We start from the raw sequence: 16,521 nt of genomic DNA, 5'->3' as shown, positions 1-16,521 counted from the left end.
AATTAGGCACCTGCATAGCCTTTAAAGAACTTCTTGTCATCTCCATTAGAGTCTTGTTTCTCCTCTCCACCACTCCGTTTTGTTGTGGTAGCCCTCGAACCATCTTGTTCTGAGACATAGTTTTTAAGGTTCTGAAACTTATGTGTCCTAACCTTACGTGCCACTTCCATGTCTGATCTTCCAGTCTCATATTCAGACACAATGACCTTCCAATCACGAGACTTATCTTGTAGAGTCTATTCTGTGAGCGTGAGACTCTAAATAAAAGTCTTCCACTTGGGTCATGAACTGTTAGATAATCTTGTCGCATTCTAACATCACATCCAACTTCTGTAGCTTGTCCTAAACTTAGAATGTTGCTTTGTAAGTTTGGGATGAAGTAGATGTTTGTGACAAGCTTCTGTTCTCCAGTCTTGCTCTGAAATAGAATTGATCCTTTCCCTTCAATTTCTACAGAAGATCCATCCCCAAACTTCACTTGTCCTTTGATTTTCTCATTGAGTTCAGAAAAGTAGTGTCTCTTACCAGTCATGTGATTGCTGGCTCCATTAACTAAATACCAGATTCCTTCTTCTCCATCCTTTGATTCGTAGTTCTTTGGTATTAGTTTCCCTTCGTTTAAGAATACAACTTTGTGCATGAAAAGAGTTGTATCTGCTTCCCTTGTTTCATTCTTGTTTGTTTCTTCCATCTTTTGTATTCTTTCAGGGCATACAGAGGAGAAGTGTCCTGGTTTATCACATCTGTAACAAATAATGTTTGATCTATCCTTCTTTTCTTTCCCTTGGTTTTGATCATTCTGACTTGTTGTTATATCTTGTGAGTTAAACCTTCCTCCCCTTCCTCGGCCTCTGTTTCCTCTACCACCTCTTCCACGACCTCTTCCTTTTGTCGCAAAGTTTTGTTGGTAAGAGTTTGTGTACAAGAGTTTTCCTTGAGTTTCTCCATTGTTTTCTTCATCAAGGATTCTCTCTTCATATGCTTTCAATCTTCCAATTATATCTTCATACCTAGTCTTCTTTAAATCTAAGACTTGTTCGAGAGAAGCTATGATATGAATATACTTGGATCTTGGTAAACTATTGAGAAACTTCTTTACCAGTTTATCTTCATCAATGGATTGTCCAAGTGACGCAGCTTTTGAGGCTATCTCTGATAGCTTTCCTGCAAAGATATCAATAGTATCAGTGTCTTTCATCTTCACTCTTTCAAATTCAGACATTAAGGTTTGCAGACGGGCATCTTTAACTCGATCAGCTCCGAGATTACGTGCCTTTATTGCATCCCAAATTTTCTTTGAAGTTTCCTGTTCACCAACTTGTAGAACAAGACATTCTGGTATTGCTTGAAAGAGTAATCCAATGGAAACATTGTTTTTGTCTGGGTCCAATGTACCAGGATCAATTGTTTCCCAAACTTTGTAGATTTTCATCAGTACCTTCATTCTCATGGCCCATACTGTGTAGTTTGTGGCGTTGAGGATTGGAACTTGTATTGATGGTGGCGTGAACTGTTTTGCACCCACAATGGTGGTTTCGTTTTCCATGGCTCAGAAACAAGCTCTGATACCAATTAATGACAACTGCAAGATGAAACTTAGCTTATATAAAGACAACTCTCTTTGTTGATGTTTAGAAAATCTCTCAAAACTAAACACAAGCTCTAATCTTGCTCATATGATCAACCACAACTTTGGTGATCATATATATATAGAACTATGGATTCCTTTTCCTAGTCCTATTACCTTATTGCATGTCTTTCCTTTTCTTAAAACTAGATGACTTCTAATTCTCTTAGGATACATCAATTTCCTAATCTTGTCCTAACCAGCTTGTTAGTGACTTCTATGTTGAAGTTAATCCAACAGAGCTTATTTACCCTTTAATGGAACTTGACGTTTTAATGAATTCATGTCCACATTTCTGTTAAGATAATTTTTGCAAGATTTTTCTATTATGGGTGATTTTTCTAATAAAAGAAAGATAAATTCTTTCTTTTTAAGACTTTTTTTAGGCAACTGTGATCATAATAATGCTCAATTCTTCTTCCTCTTCTTGGCTTCAATCACAAAGAAACCTATCAATTCACAGCTCTAGTATTGCTAAGACTAAAGCTTATTTGAAATATGATGATGACAGTTTTACTTTGTGTTTTTCTCTTGTTTGCTTCCATATCTAAGTACCCTCTTGCACAAATTGATGCCACTCCTCTCCAAGTAAATTGGTATCAAGATACTTGTCCTGATGCAGAACGGATCATCTATGCATGGGTGCAGAAAGTTGTGACTGATGAACCGCCGATGGCGGCGTCACTTCTTCGCCTCCATTTTCATGACTGCTTTGTCAATGTAAGTTCATCCATTCTCATAAATTTACTTATTTGTCATTATATATTTGTCCATGAATAGTCTGCATGTGTATGTATAGCGAGTTCTTGAAGAGTTAAAAACTAAAAGTCTTTGTATGTATGTATATATGTTTGTTGCAGGGTTGTGATGCTTCTGTTTTGTTAGATGATACAGATACGTTAACTGGCGAAAAGAATGCAGATCCTAATGTCAATTCTCTGAGAGGGTTTTTGGTGATCGACGCAATAAAAAGTGACCTTGAGTTTGTGTGTCCTGGGATAGTTTCATGTGCTGACATTCTAGCAACTGTGGCGCGAGACTCTGTCGTTCTGGTAACTTATTTTATAAGTGTATAAGCCAGGAATTGATACCATCGCAGTTTGTTTTGAACGTACTAACAATGTGTGTAATGGCAGTCTAACGGACCAGGGTGGGATGTTCAGATGGGAAGAAAAGATAGCTTGACTGCTAGCTTTAACGATACAAATAACAACCTTCCATTCCCAAAAGAAGACTTGAACGCCCTCATCACCAAATTCCAAAAAGTTGGCCTTGACATAGTGGACATGGTTTCTCTCTCAGGTGATATGTTTTTTCCCTTACTGTCCATCTAAATCATCAGATTCTTAATGCTAATGAAAAATTCCGTGCAATCATCTGTTTACAGGTGCACACACAATTGGTCAAGCTAGGTGCTCAACTTTCAACGCCACTCTCCAGGATCGTAGTAGCTCTGCTGAACCAGGCGACCTAGATTTTCTAGCATCTCTAACACAGTTTTGCTCCAACTCTCCGGATAGCGACAATCCTCTAGCACCTTTCGACCTGGTGACGCCAGCAACATTTGATAATCAGTACTTTATTAACCTCCTATCAGGCGAAGCTGTTCTACCATCTGATCATGCCCTTGTAGCTGGAAACAGTCCTACACTGGAAATTGTTGAAGTATATGCACGCGACCAACAGTCTTTTTTCACGGATTTCACAAGATCAATGCTTAGAATGGGAAGCTTGATTCCACTTACGGGAGAAAACGGTCAGATCCGCCGCAACTGCAGGGTCATTAACTAATACTAGTACAGTATCTTTTAGTTTAGAACTTATTGTAGATACTCATACTGGTGTACTTTAATCTGGTTGTGTCGAGAATATTAGCTTAAAATTATCCCATGGCCATTTTCACATTTTTGTGTATGCAGATTGCAGAAGCTAGTTTATGCTGATTTTTTTTATGATTTTCACTCTTATTTCTTTTATTTTCACTCTGCGGGAAACCTGTCAGCCTAAATTCGTATTATCAGATCATCGTCTGTTTTCTTTTTGTTATGGTTAAGAAAATCTGCTGCCATGGTGCTGAATTTCATCGCCAGTGATAGTGTATCCTACAAATATTATATTCCGAAACTTTGGGTTCAACTTAACCAAACAAGCCCATAAACAAATCCGCGCGAAAATTACCGCCCAAATGAGAAAAATTAGACTGACATACCTAAACTATCCTCGCCACGTATTTTAATTTTCTTAAAGAGCCCCCTCAGTGAGTAACCAACCCCACTAGTTCACTACACTTGCACGTTCAGAGGTCTCTCCGTTTCTCTTTAGGGTTTCACACAAAATCCCAAAATCTTAAACCACTTGGGAAAAAAAAACTAGAAAAGATTTCCTCTATCAGATTTGCAGGTAAGTCATGTTCGATTTGTTCTTCATTTTTTTTTTATTTGAATCTAGGGTTTTTAAATGAAAAAATCCCAGTAAAATTTGTGCAAGATTAGGTGTTGTTTTTGTTGATTATGTGTTTGTGATTTGCAGAAATGGAGAGATATTTCAAAAGGAAGCCTGAATCCGAATTATCGACGCCACCGAAAAAGGATTCTAAGAAAACATGTGCTGAACTCAATTCGGACGACCTTCCTGCTGCTGCTGATCCGCTATTACTAGTTCCCAAACAAAGAAAAGAGCCGGTGTTACTAGTTCCTCTTTCAGAATACGATCCTACTGATGTTGCAGATCATCAAACAACAAGCTCGAGAAATACTTGTTTGGAGTTTAATCCTGCAGATCTTCCTACTGATCCCGCGTTAAGAATTCCAATTTCAGAATATGATCCTGATATTCGAGATCAAGTTAGAAGAGCTTACTTGAAAAAGGGTCCTTGTCAGCCTCGTAACCATAATTTTCCTTTTAAGAATTTTGGGAAGAACTACTCAAACTCTAGGAGGTTTAATCCTGCTTGGTTTAGTGAATATCCTAACTGGTTGGAGTATAGCATTACAAAGGATGCTGCATTTTGTTTGTTTTGTTATCTATTTAAACCAAACAATGGTAAACAAGCAGGTGGCGATGTCTTTGTTGATGAAGGGTTTTCTAATTGGAAAAAGAAAGAAAGGTTACAGAAGCATGTAGGAGGTGAAAACAGTGCTCACAACCAAGCTTGGAACGATTGTCAAGCTTTGTTAGATGAATACCAGACTATTTTGGATGATGTGTCCCTTGATACGCTGCGTTTGCTACTTCGTCAAGGGCTTCCTATTCATGGCCAGCTTGAAAATGAAGGTAATGATGGAAATTTCCTTGAATTGTTACAGTTTCTTTATAACAGTCACGAAGATGCAAAACCAGTCGGATTGGAAACTGCTCTCGAGAATTCAAAATCGATAACCACTGATGTTCAGAAGGACATTGTAAGTGTTATTTCAGATGAAATTGTCCGTACAATTACTAAAGATATTGGTGACAGACTGTTTTCCATTCTTTTGGATGACCATAACGTACATTCAGAGGATAAGATAAGCGTTGTATTTCGTTATGTGGATAAGGGTAATGTAGTTGAGCGGTTTGTGCTTATTGATCATGTTGCCAAGATTACTGCTTCATTTCTCAAGACGTCTGTGGATAAGTTCTTTTCGGAGTATGGATTGTGCATATCTAGGTTGCGAGGTCAAGGGTATGATGGAGAGAGTAACTGTCGAGGTGAGCTTCATGGTCTTAAATCTCTTATTCTGAAGGAAAATGAGTGTGCCTATTACATTCATTGCTTTGCTAATAAACTTCAGTCAATTCTTGTTTCTGTGGGAACGGAACAATTTGAAGTTTACAATTTGTTCAAATCGGTTGCAAAATTGGTGGATATTGTAGGAGCAGTAGCTAAACGTTATGCTAATCTTCAAGAGAGAGATGTTGTTCTAGCTTTTGAGGAACTCAAGAATAGTGGTTTTTTATATGAAACGAAGATAAAAGCGTTCGCGTTCATAGGAGACTCAAATCTGGAAACTACTCTTATATGGTCTAGTGTTGCATGTGAGGATTCTCACTACAACACCTTAAGCATCTTAATTACCATGTTTGCATCTGTAGTGGATGTTCTTGATGTTATCGAAAGGGATGGATACAGTGGTGATGACAAGTTTAATGCGTCAGGTGTCTTGGATACTATCTTTTCATTTCCTTTTGTTTTCAGTCTACATTTGATGAAAACTATACTAGGAATCACAAGTGATTTGTCAAAAGCATTACAGAGGAGAGACCAAGATCTTGTGAATGCCATGAAACTAGTTAAACTATGTAAGGAACAACTTCAAATGATGAGGGATAATGGTTGGGATTCTCTATTCAAAGAAGTTTGTTCTTTCTGTGACAATCATCAAATGGAAATTCCAAATATGGACGATATAGTTCCCAGACAGGTGCGGTGTCGAAGAAGCGATGAAACTCAAGAGATCACGAACATGCATTATTATCACGTTGAGTTATTCCAAGCTGTCTTAAATATGATACTTCAAGAGCTAAATAATCGATTCTCCGAGACGGACACTGAGTTGCTTCTTTGCATCGCATGTTTGAGCCCAAGTGATTCGTTCTCTGCATTCAACAAACAACAGTTGATTCGCCTTGCTCAGTTTTATCCTGTAGACTTCTCTGCTGCTGAAATCATGACACTTGCAGATCAACTTGAAAGCTATATATCTGATGTGCGCTCCGATGTCCGGTTTTCAGAACTGAATGGGATTGCTGATCTTGCACAGAAAATGGTTGAAACAGAAAAGGACAATGTTTACAATCTAGTGTACTTGCTTCTGACACTGGCACTAATCCTCCCAGTTGCAACTGCCAAGGAACAGAGGGTCTTTTCTTCTATTAACCGTGAGAAGGTAAGGGTAGAAACTGATCTAGAAGATGAATGGATGAGTGATCGCTTGATCCCATACATTGAGAGTGATATTCTTAATAGCCTTGACAATGAGACTATTGTGCGCCGAGTTGAAAATCTGAAACTTAGTAAAAGGGATATTGTAGCTTTAAATTGATATGAATTGATATCAAGAGTTTTTTGTTATTTTCATTGCTCATCTTGTGTCCTTACTGTTAGCTGCCTTAGGTGACTACCTGTAATCCTTGATCTATTTTCTGTTGAAATTATGGGGTTTTTTGTATGTGCAATGAGATAAAATTACAGGAGGATTTTCAATCCAAGTCGAAAACGTCCTAATAAATTTAGCCTCTTTCGCAAGCCTGTCTGCGACATTAACAAAAGCACCCAAAAGAAAAAGAGATAAACTCCTTGGGCCTTGGTTGAGCTCGACCAACAGTTACATTTTTACGATTTGCGAGAAAGTGATATAATAGGTAGTTGCTGAAGATCGTATTCATATCAGTGTTTCACCGTTTGCTATTCATCGTACAGGTGCAAGACAACAAAAGAAAGAAAAAAAATCCACCGAGAAAATAAGAAGAAGCAAAAAACAGGTTCCACCGAGAATTGAACTCGGGTTACCAGATTCAGAGTCTGATGTCCTAACCGCTAGACCATGGAACCATACCTGATCGTTTTCCCATGGTCTTTCAGCTCCACCTATCAGTTTCAACTGATGGAAAGCGGCAATAACAAAGCTGATTATTTATTTTTATTTTTATTTTTTTAGTAAAAATTATATATATTTTTTTTAATTTACTTTTCAATTATTATGAAAAAAAATTATACAAAATTTTTGGTTGGCAACCTAGCAAAAAGCTGGGCTCCAATATCTTTTTTAGTAAAACTTTAATTATATTTATTTAACCGATTAAAAATCAGGTTCATTAGGGAGTTTGCTAAGTTCATAACACTCAAATTCCTCCCCCAATTGACTAATACTCCTATCATTATAATTTTTTCATTTAAACTATAGTTCCAAGAGAACAAACCCATATCAATCGGCCAACTTAGTTTTGTTTGAAACAAAGCAAAACTATCTTGCATCATTACACAGAGTAACAATGGAATCTTAAAGAGATCCGGCCAGGGTGTTTTATTAACTTCCACATCAATAGGCCAAACATGTTTCGTTTTTTTTGCATCATAGGGTCTATATCCCATGTATTTATATAGTTTATGTATAGACTTGTCTATCAAGTAACTTGGGAACAAAGATATCTAGAAACTCCTGGCTTGACTAGCGGGTTTTGTGGCTATTTTATAAAAGGTACAAACGGAAACATAAGTAACATATTACACAATATGGGAGACATTCCACCGACACACACAAAAACAAATTAGAAACAACGCATTTTTCATATGGTCGAACATGTTTTGATGATGATTGATACGACTAAAGGCCGACGGCTGATGCGAAGAAGATTGTGGAATTCTTCCTAGAATATCTATTAGTTTAGCTCGCTAATAATATTATGAAAAAAAAAATTATACAAAAAATTTGGTTGGCAACCTAGCAACAAGCTGGGTTCCAATACCTTTTTTAGTAAAACTTTAATTATATTTATTTAACCGATTTAAAAATCAGGTTCATTAGGGAGTTCGCTAAGTTCATAATACTCAAATTCCTCCCCCAATTTTTGACTAATACTCCTACCATTATCATTTTTTCATCCAAACTATAGTTCCAAGAGAACAAACCCATATCAATCAGCCAACTTAGTTTTGTTTGAAACAAAGCAAAACTATCTTGCATCATTACACAGAGTAACAATGGAATCTTAAAGAGATCCGGATAGGGTGTTTTATTAACTTCCACATCAATAGGCCAAACATGTTTCGTTTTTTTTTTGCATCATAGGGTCTATATCCCATGTATTTAACATCAATAGGCCAAACATGTTTCGTTTTTTTTGCATCATAGGGTCTATATCCCATGTATTTATATAGTTTATGTATAGACTTGTCTATCAAGTAACTTGGGAACGAAGATATCTAGAAACTCCTGCCTTGACTAGCGGGCTTTGTGGCTATTTCATAGAAGGTACAAACGGCAACATAAGTAACATATTACACAATATGGGAGACATTCCACCGACACACGCAATTTTTTTTAGAAACAACGCATTTTTTCATATGGTCGAACATGTTTTGATGGTGATTGATACGACTAAAGGCCGACGGCTGATGCGAAGAAGATTGTGGAATTCTTCCTAGAATCTCTATCTAAGTCTTTTTTTTCTTTTTTTATCTCAGTTTTAATTTCTTTGATGTTCTTTTTTACTCTCTTTCTCTCTATTTTTATTAGCTCTTGATTCTCATGGAAAACTAATTCCTTTTGATTTGCAATACTCTTTTGTGTATTCAGTAGTGATCCAGTGGTGGTCGTTTGGTAGCAGTGGTGCATTTGGTTCCTCGAATCTCATTCAAACAGTGGTGTTTCATCATAATCATACTGATTATGGAATTCTTCAGATCCTCATCTAGTCATATGGTTCTAATAACAATGGTGTTATTAATACACATCTCGTCATGTTTGACCTACATACAAGTGGTGTATGCTACCATCCAAGATTCCTATAAACACATTCCAAAGGAAATCAATCATCCATTCTTTCATCATCATAATCATCCTCTGAAGAATATTGTTCTCACTATCAGTAAGGGTAACTTACGTAATTATGTGATTAGGATTGCGCTCCAAAGGAAAATTCAAAAATTTAAATGTCATATACCCAAATTAAAGCCTTATTTTCCTCCGTAATATCTCCCTACAGCTCATAATCCTAACCAAAAAAATCTAGATAAATTAGGAATTTTTTGTTATATCAACAGAAACCCTAAATTTATTACTGCCTATAAATCGTCTACAAAAAGCAAAAGAGATCATCACAAAGAGGAAAGTATTAACAACACAAAAATGTCCCAAATGTTGAAGCTTGCAGCACTTACCAAGAAGATGAGAGAAACAAATCTTACTGCGGAAAGCTCTAATATGAGGAGTAGTCTTATCACAGAGGAGGAAATTGAAACAGCTACCAACCAATGGTGCAACAGTCTCATAGGGAAAATTATCTCGAAAGATGAAATTGAGACAGATGCAGTCAAGAAAGAGGTGAAATTAATCTGGAGAAGACTCAATAAAGTTGATATAAATGTCATGGGAAGAAATCTGTATGTCTTCAAATTCAGGAGCCCGGAGAACTTGAATATTGTACTAAAAACACCTAATTGGATCATTAAGGATCATCTCATAGTCCTGCAAAACTATGACCCTGCAATTCCATTGGGGGATTATAAGTTCACCCATCATGTTTTTTCGGTACTAATCACAGGTTTGTGTTTAGAACACATTGATAATGGGATAATCATGAAGCTGCTTCAAGACATGGGTAAAATAATTTCTGTGGAAGGAAAAAGAGGATACACCGTTCGTGGCAGATATGTTTCAGCAAAGGTGGAGGTGGATTTGAGTATGCCACTCAAAAGGGGAAACTGGCACTACATCGAATTTAATGATTAGTGACGGTAAGTAGCAGTTTCAAAGTGAAGTTGCAGCAGTTCATCTCTGTTACGAAAGTCGGTGTTGAAAATTTTCGCAACGGCTCTTAAGCTGTTGCGAATTTTCAGTCGCAACTGCTTTTAGCAGTTACGAAACTGGGATTTCGCAACAATGTTTTGCAGCTGCGAATTTTTTGCAACATCAAAATAATAGTGGTTTTGGTCAGTCAAAACCAGGTTCAGAACTAGAATTTCTTGTACCAAAATGAAATTAACCCTGTTCATTTAAAATCAAATTAATCTAACAAAATCGAGTTACCCCTGTTTTAGAACCAAAACTACTAATTAATGAACTTCACAACAAATTCAATAGACAAAAAACAATGCTTTCAGCTACTTGTACACTTCCCCATTATGTTCCTTCTCCAATTCCTGGAAAACTATTCAAAAAGATAGTCAATTCTAAATAACCAAACCAAATGAGAATGAAGTTAGAAAGAAAACTTGTCAATTCAACCAGGTCAATCATCAGGTTTCAACCACGAATGTAACAATAAGCATAAAGCAAGGGCACTAAGACTACTATGCCAAAGACAACAAACATGCACAAAACAAAGGTTGAGGGGTGGGAAAAGAGGCAATCCAGAATAAGTATCCAACACCAAAGTTTTCTTGGGTGCTGAAGAAATAGAAATCTCCGCTGCTCATATGCATCAATAAGCTAATGGAAGAAACTAAAATAGATTCTCGTTCACCTGCTCATTTGCTTGTCCATCTCTCTTCTAGATCGAAAAGTGCATATTCATCATTCTCGAGTTTATTCTCCAGGCGAGAAGTAGTAGAAAATACAATAAGTTTTTGTACTGCAGAGAAAAAGAAACAAAAAAAAAAGGTTTCCAGCAAACAAGTAGCCTATCAACTTTATAAATCGGTGATCCTCCAACCTGAACCTGCACCAACAAACATAAGGATAAAGTTAGGATATGACTGAGGTCAGGGACAACAGCAAAACCATAAAACAAAAAACAAAAGGTTGTAGATAATAAGGATGGTAGTAGTTCAATAATGACAAGTAGCCATATATCTCAACATACAAACAATCCAACAAACGAGACTCCCTGCAATGTATAACAGAAACTATAAGCAAGTGGAAATTAAACTAAGAGTGAACCATCTCTGGCTGAAATCTGACCAAATTGCTTCATTATTCTGTCCAGTCTCCTTTGTCATTTTGAAATTGTCTATGAACTCGTTAAGAACTTCCTCACCTGAAAAGGTTATAACCTAGCATCTGTTACAACTTGGATGAGTAACAATTCATTCATGTACTTTGACACAAATTTTGCACACATCTGTCAGCATCCCCATAGACGAATCAGGCGAGTCAAGTCTCATCTCCATTAGTGCACACCTAAAAACAAATCCACGTCAGCCAACTTAAAAACGTAAATTCGTTAAGAAAGATTGTATTGGGTATCACAAACCTGTAAGATAAAACTGTCTGAGACCCAGACCACCGTGTTGAACATCGACACCATCACCCTGGCAACACCGTACACAAAAGAGTGAGTGAACAGTGTAATTCTGCTCAACAGATCAGTTGTAAGGACCAAGGAAATGCACCATGTATACAAGATAGAACTTTGTATGCTTCTTCTGGATTTTTTTCTCGCTCTCCCATTCGTTTCCTGTAACTTCGTTAAACAGCTGCGCAAATTCCCTGACTGCATCATCAACATTCTCCTTCTCCTCGACCCTCTCTTCAGCTTTGTCATCATCTCTCACTTGCCCCTTCTTGAAGTACAGATGTAACCGGTTTTCAGGCACCACAATGAGTTGCATAATACAATAGTTGCACAAGGGTAGATAAACTCAATTATGTTTAAGCCTTTCATCACCCAAAAGAGTACTTTATCTTCAACAATACAACACTCTCCATCACGCAAAGAAGAATAAAAAACAAAGAAATGACAGGAGAAAAAAAGTAGGCAATACTCGTTTAGTTCTCTTCCTTAATCACATAGGGAGAAAGCACAGTTGTAAAGGATTCCATATTTATCGAGGATTTCCCCACGCTCTTCCTGTAATCTAATCAGTGTCCTTATAAACTCCTCTCTTTCCATAAAGCTTTAGCTGCAAATACATACACGGCAGAAGAAAATCAAAAGAAGAGGCTTTATCCTTGACTATATATAAAGAGCGGATGGTAACTCCAAAAAAATCAACAAGGCAATCAAATGACCAACAATCAAAAATCAAATGACTAGCAATCAAATAAATCCAGTAAATCGAGGTCTACAACTCTCGGTGATGCATGGACATCATACCATCTATCTGGTGAAGTGCACAAACGTAAAAATTTCAGGCGACGTGTGTACATCATATCTTAGAAAATATATCTAACCTTCAGCATTATTCCACATAGCCCCACACATGGAATGACGTGTATACATCATATCTTAGAAAATATATCTAACCTTTGTCTCCAATATGCTCATTTGAAAATGCTCATTCGAATCAATCGAACCAGGGTTGGCACATAATTCCTCAATCTGACTTGAATCAAGTGATCTAAGTGTATGCTAACCAGGTCAGTTTACTTATCTCTTTTCTCCCTTGTGATTTTGTTCTTACATACTGGTGCTAGTTATTTTCAACACCTTCAAACTAAACCATCTCTTCATCTTCAAAATATCATCTTTCAAACTTAATATCCCATTGTTGTGTATCCATCCTTGAGCTGCAATCAACAATCAACATTAAACCAACTGACAAATGGCAAACTTAAGAAAACAAGTCATGAATCTAGCAGAACCCCCAAATCACGACATCAGATCAGAAATAATACATATCAAAAGGGTAAAATTCAAGAATAAACCTTCAAAACCCTAACTCATGAATAAATCAGGATTTTAGACATACACAGTTAGAGATGCAAGATTTAACAAGGAATCCACAAACTTCAATAATTGGTTCAAACTCAGGTTTCACTTTTTTATCTATAAAATCAGATCCTTCAACCGAATTAGCTCTTCACTTAACCTATTAATCTCTACCTTCACAACAACAAAAGCAATGAGAATTTATTCGCTTAGAGTCTGCAACATATTTTTAGCGTCAACATTCCACTTAACTAGAGCTAAACATGCTCAAATTGATTTTTATCACATATGACCTAAAGTTCAAACTTTTCACAAACCCATAGTTAATAACTCAACAACAGAAGTATCAAGAAAAACCCAAGTTCACAAAGCACGTAACCAATTCTCGAAATATCCTAAATTGAAGAATCTAGGTTAAAGTTTCACAAAATCGAACATCTGTTCTTGAAAATAATAAACTATTTTGACAGAAACCAAGATGATTAAAGACACAAGAAGAGAGAACAAATTAAATAGTTTACAGTTAAAGATTGAAGAAGAAAATGGTTCACAGTGAGATTGAAGAAAGAAAATTCTTATAGATCGAAGAAGATGGTTATAGATCGAATAATATAATACGAAAATTGAGATCGGCTCATGGTGGGACGATTTTACTTCCATTAATAGATCGAATCATGGTGGAGAATGGCGCTGCTAGGTCAGTCCTGAAGAATATAAAAAAATGGATTCGAGATTAGGGTTTGATTTGGGATTTGGTATATGTGAAATCAGCAAATCATTCGACCATAATCTCGGAGAGATTGTTGATTTAAGACTTCATAAATTATCATAAACCAGAGAAGTTAACCTTAATCATTATCGGAGAAGAGAACGAAAGAGAGAGAGAGAGAGAGAAAAGAGACTGAGAAGAGAATGAGAATGATATTTCTTTTGATACTAATAGTAAGACGAGTTAGTTTTAATCTGAATGGGCTGAATAGTCAACTTAACCAATTCAGCTAAAAAGTGTGGGCAGCCACACTCACGAGTCGCACGCGTACAACTCCAATCTGTTGCGAATTGTAACAAATTAGATCAGTTGCGAGTTTTGTAACAATGTGTAGTTGTTGCAAACTTTTGCAACAGAAATTCGCAACAGAGGCAAAGCTGTAGCGAAATCTAGTTACTAATCAAGGAAAATGGTGTAGTGTGGCTGTGGAATGCGGCAAAGAAAAAAATATGGGTCAAGTACCGTTTTGAAAAAAAATCAAGAAGTATCTGTCCCGATTGTTTTGTCATTGATCATCATGCTGAAAAATGCGATGAGCGTGCATGAAATATTTTCATTTTCAGAATGACAGATGAACAATTCAAAGAATTTTATGAAAATAATGCTCATATGGTAGAAGCCATGCAAAATCAGGAGAGTAGTGTAAGCAATAATGTGCCTCAAGAACCTAATGATGATGGGCCGATGCAAGAATAAGATGGGTCGGATACTAGGAAAAATAAAAGAGTAAGGGGTGATGGAATCGAAGATAACTATGTCATTCTTGATAACCCGACCTTCTCACACTCTCAAAACCATAGTCAGAACTCTTCTAATCTTCTCATGGATGGTAGTGGTGGTCAAATGGATATTCAAGACAAAGTTGTATGTGATGAGGATCTGAACATGGAGGAAGTTGAAAATGGAGCAAGAGGACCAAATGAAACTCACCATGCTCCGTCTATTGATTCGCAAATTTGTAACGCAAATCAGGTTCTTTCTACTCCCCTTCTTTCAAACCTTATAATTTTGAACTCTTTAAACCTTCCTGTTAAAGCTCACTGCCATGAAGTTCGATACAATTCTAGGGTTTCGTTTCAATTAATTATTGTGTTGATCCCCCAAATTCATTGCAATTTGATATAAAATTAGGGTTTCCAGATTTAAAGTTTTGATTTTTAGTTCCATTAGTAGTCTTCCTATATTGAAACTTAATTGTTTTATTCATAAATTTGATATTGGCTGCTTGAGTAATTATTCTTATATCCAAAAGTGTCGTCTGAATTGTGATTTTGTTTGTAGCATCTTGGTTCAGTTTGAGTGTTGTTTTGAGTCTTATATTTTGTCTATTTGTAAAATTAAGCTATCTTTAGCTGATTCTCATTTCTCTCCAATGAGGATTTTGTCATGGAATTATCAAGGATTCGGCAACCCTACAACCAGAAATTCACTATGGAATTTGATCAGAGGTCGTGCTGTGGGTATTTCTTTAATTTGGAAAACTGGGTTTCAATGTGAAATTATACACAATACTGATAAGATGATAAATGTTATAATTTCTGATAATCCTAGTAAACCTGAATTTCTAGCCACTTTTCTTTATGGTTCTGTGTACCATGAAGAGAAGATGGAACAATGGAAATACATAGGAGAAATTGGTGCTAGAATAGATCATCCTTGGGTTATCATAGGTTATCTCAACATTACTATGCATGACCATGATAGGTCTACCTACTCCACTCCAACTACAACTGAATATCCTGAAATCCAAACCATATTGGATAACAGTGATCTCTCTGATTTAGGATATATTGGTAATAGGTTTACTTGGAATAATAGACAATATGGTAATAACTGCATATATGCTAGATTGGACAGGGCATTAGTAAATGGTCACTGGCTGAATCACTATGGTTGTACTCCGGTACATCATATTGACACAATTGGCAGTGATCATATACCTATAATCTTGGAGACTACTTCTGTGTCTTTTCAAGGTAGCAAGCCCTATAGATATTTCAAATGTTGGGGTAGTGATCCATCTGTAAGAGAAGTTATTAAAAATGCTTACTCTAAAGATGTTAGAGGCTCCTCTTCTTTTCAATTTACTAATAAGCTGAGATTTGTTAAACATGATTTAAAACTTTGGAATCATCAGCCTTTTGGTAATATTGATCATAAAGTTAGAACTTTTAGCGGTCAACTCCATTATCTTAATAATCTTCCTCATTCCTCAAATAATGTTGAATTGATTAAACAAGTAGAGTTTGACCTAGAACACTGGCAAAAAGTACAAGAGGACTTTTATGCTCAGAAATCTAGACAAGAATTATTTAAATCCTTTGACAAAAATATTGGGTTTTACCATAATTATGCCAATAGGAGGAAGTATTTTAACCATATAAGTGCACTTAAATTGGATAATGGGCAGTGGGTTAATGACAGAGCTGATCTCGAAACCTTATTGGTAAACCACTTCAGTTCTATAGGAACTTGTTCTAAGCCTTCTAGAAATCTTGAAATTCTCAATTGTATTGATCCTTTCATTTCAAATAGTGATAATCAAAATCTTCTTAGACCAGTTACTAAGCAAGAGATCATTGATACAATTAACCAAATGACTCCTTAGACTTCCCCAGGGCCCGATGGTTTCCCCCCAGGGTTTTATAAAGAAAATATTGATCTCTTAATAGATGATGTTTGGAAAACTGTTAACAGTTTCTTAGATTCCAAACATCTTTTAAAAGAGATGAACCATATTTTTCTGTCTTTAATCCCCAAAACTAATAATCCCTCCAGTCCTTCTGATTTTAAACCTATTTTTTTGTGCAATTCTAATTACAAAATCATTTCA

The 16,521-nt window shown here is 36.3% G+C and overlaps 4 protein-coding genes and 1 non-coding gene across 5 annotated transcripts; 3 read left to right on the top strand and 2 right to left on the bottom strand.

Annotated features, from left to right (window-relative positions):
* The first annotated feature begins 2,125 nt into the window (after positions 1 to 2,125).
* LOC113306175 (peroxidase 40-like) lies at positions 2,126 to 3,418 on the top strand. The gene is made up of 4 exons (XM_026555145.1): positions 2,126 to 2,347; positions 2,488 to 2,679; positions 2,764 to 2,929; positions 3,015 to 3,418. Exons 1-4 carry the CDS (start codon positions 2,126 to 2,128, stop codon positions 3,416 to 3,418), a joined length of 984 nt encoding a protein of 327 aa, XP_026410930.1.
* Positions 3,419 to 3,910: 492 nt separating this feature from the next.
* Positions 3,911 to 6,777, top strand: LOC113303434 (zinc finger MYM-type protein 1-like). Its single transcript, XM_026552466.1, has 2 exons — positions 3,911 to 4,027; positions 4,157 to 6,777. Exon 2 carries the CDS (start codon positions 4,159 to 4,161, stop codon positions 6,649 to 6,651), a length of 2,493 nt encoding a protein of 830 aa, XP_026408251.1. The 5' UTR covers positions 3,911 to 4,027; positions 4,157 to 4,158; the 3' UTR covers positions 6,652 to 6,777.
* A 311-nt stretch (positions 6,778 to 7,088) lies between these two features.
* On the bottom strand, positions 7,089 to 7,160 carry TRNAQ-CUG. Its single transcript has one exon. It is a non-coding gene; the product is annotated as a tRNA-Gln (tRNA).
* A 3,922-nt stretch (positions 7,161 to 11,082) lies between these two features.
* Positions 11,083 to 13,795, bottom strand: LOC113301752 (putative poly [ADP-ribose] polymerase 3). The gene is made up of 4 exons (XM_026550558.1): positions 12,515 to 13,795; positions 11,661 to 12,170; positions 11,522 to 11,579; positions 11,083 to 11,448 (listed from the first exon to the last, which is right to left on the bottom strand). Exons 2-4 carry the CDS (start codon positions 11,877 to 11,879, stop codon positions 11,438 to 11,440), a joined length of 288 nt encoding a protein of 95 aa, XP_026406343.1. The 5' UTR covers positions 11,880 to 12,170; positions 12,515 to 13,795; the 3' UTR covers positions 11,083 to 11,437.
* A 715-nt stretch (positions 13,796 to 14,510) lies between these two features.
* On the top strand, positions 14,511 to 16,296 carry LOC113306174. The gene is made up of 2 exons (XM_026555144.1): positions 14,511 to 14,660; positions 15,031 to 16,296. Exons 1-2 carry the CDS (start codon positions 14,511 to 14,513, stop codon positions 16,294 to 16,296), a joined length of 1,416 nt encoding a protein of 471 aa, XP_026410929.1.
* The last annotated feature ends 225 nt before the right edge of the window (positions 16,297 to 16,521 follow it).

This window comes from Papaver somniferum, chromosome 8 (genome assembly GCF_003573695.1).
Source record: "Papaver somniferum cultivar HN1 chromosome 8, ASM357369v1, whole genome shotgun sequence".
In the NCBI taxonomy this organism is placed as follows: Eukaryota; Viridiplantae; Streptophyta; class Magnoliopsida; order Ranunculales; family Papaveraceae; genus Papaver; species Papaver somniferum.
This window is presented reverse-complemented; position numbering and strand designations above follow the sequence as displayed.

What these genes read in the sequence shown, in the direction of transcription:
- LOC113306175 (XM_026555145.1), top strand. Translation starts at nt 2,126, where the DNA reads ATGATGATGACAGTTTTACTTTGTGTTTTTCTCTTGTTTGCTTCCATA. An exon ending in CGCGAGACTCTGTCGTTCTG is followed by an intron (nt 2,680 to 2,763) that starts GTAACTTATTTT and finishes GTGTAATGGCAG; the next exon opens with TCTAACGGACCAGGGTGGGA. An exon ending in GGACATGGTTTCTCTCTCAG is followed by an intron (nt 2,930 to 3,014) that starts GTGATATGTTTT and finishes ATCTGTTTACAG; the next exon opens with GTGCACACACAATTGGTCAA.
- LOC113303434 (XM_026552466.1), top strand. Translation starts at nt 4,159, where the DNA reads ATGGAGAGATATTTCAAAAGGAAGCCTGAATCCGAATTATCGACGCCA.
- LOC113301752 (XM_026550558.1), bottom strand. Translation starts at nt 11,879, where the DNA reads ATGCAACTCATTGTGGTGCCTGAAAACCGGTTACATCTGTACTTCAAG. An exon ending in AGTTCTATCTTGTATACATG is followed by an intron (nt 11,580 to 11,660) that starts GTGCATTTCCTT and finishes CGGTGTTGCCAG; the next exon opens with GGTGATGGTGTCGATGTTCA.
- LOC113306174 (XM_026555144.1), top strand. Translation starts at nt 14,511, where the DNA reads ATGGATGGTAGTGGTGGTCAAATGGATATTCAAGACAAAGTTGTATGT. An exon ending in AAATTTGTAACGCAAATCAG is followed by an intron (nt 14,661 to 15,030) that starts GTTCTTTCTACT and finishes TGTAAAATTAAG; the next exon opens with CTATCTTTAGCTGATTCTCA.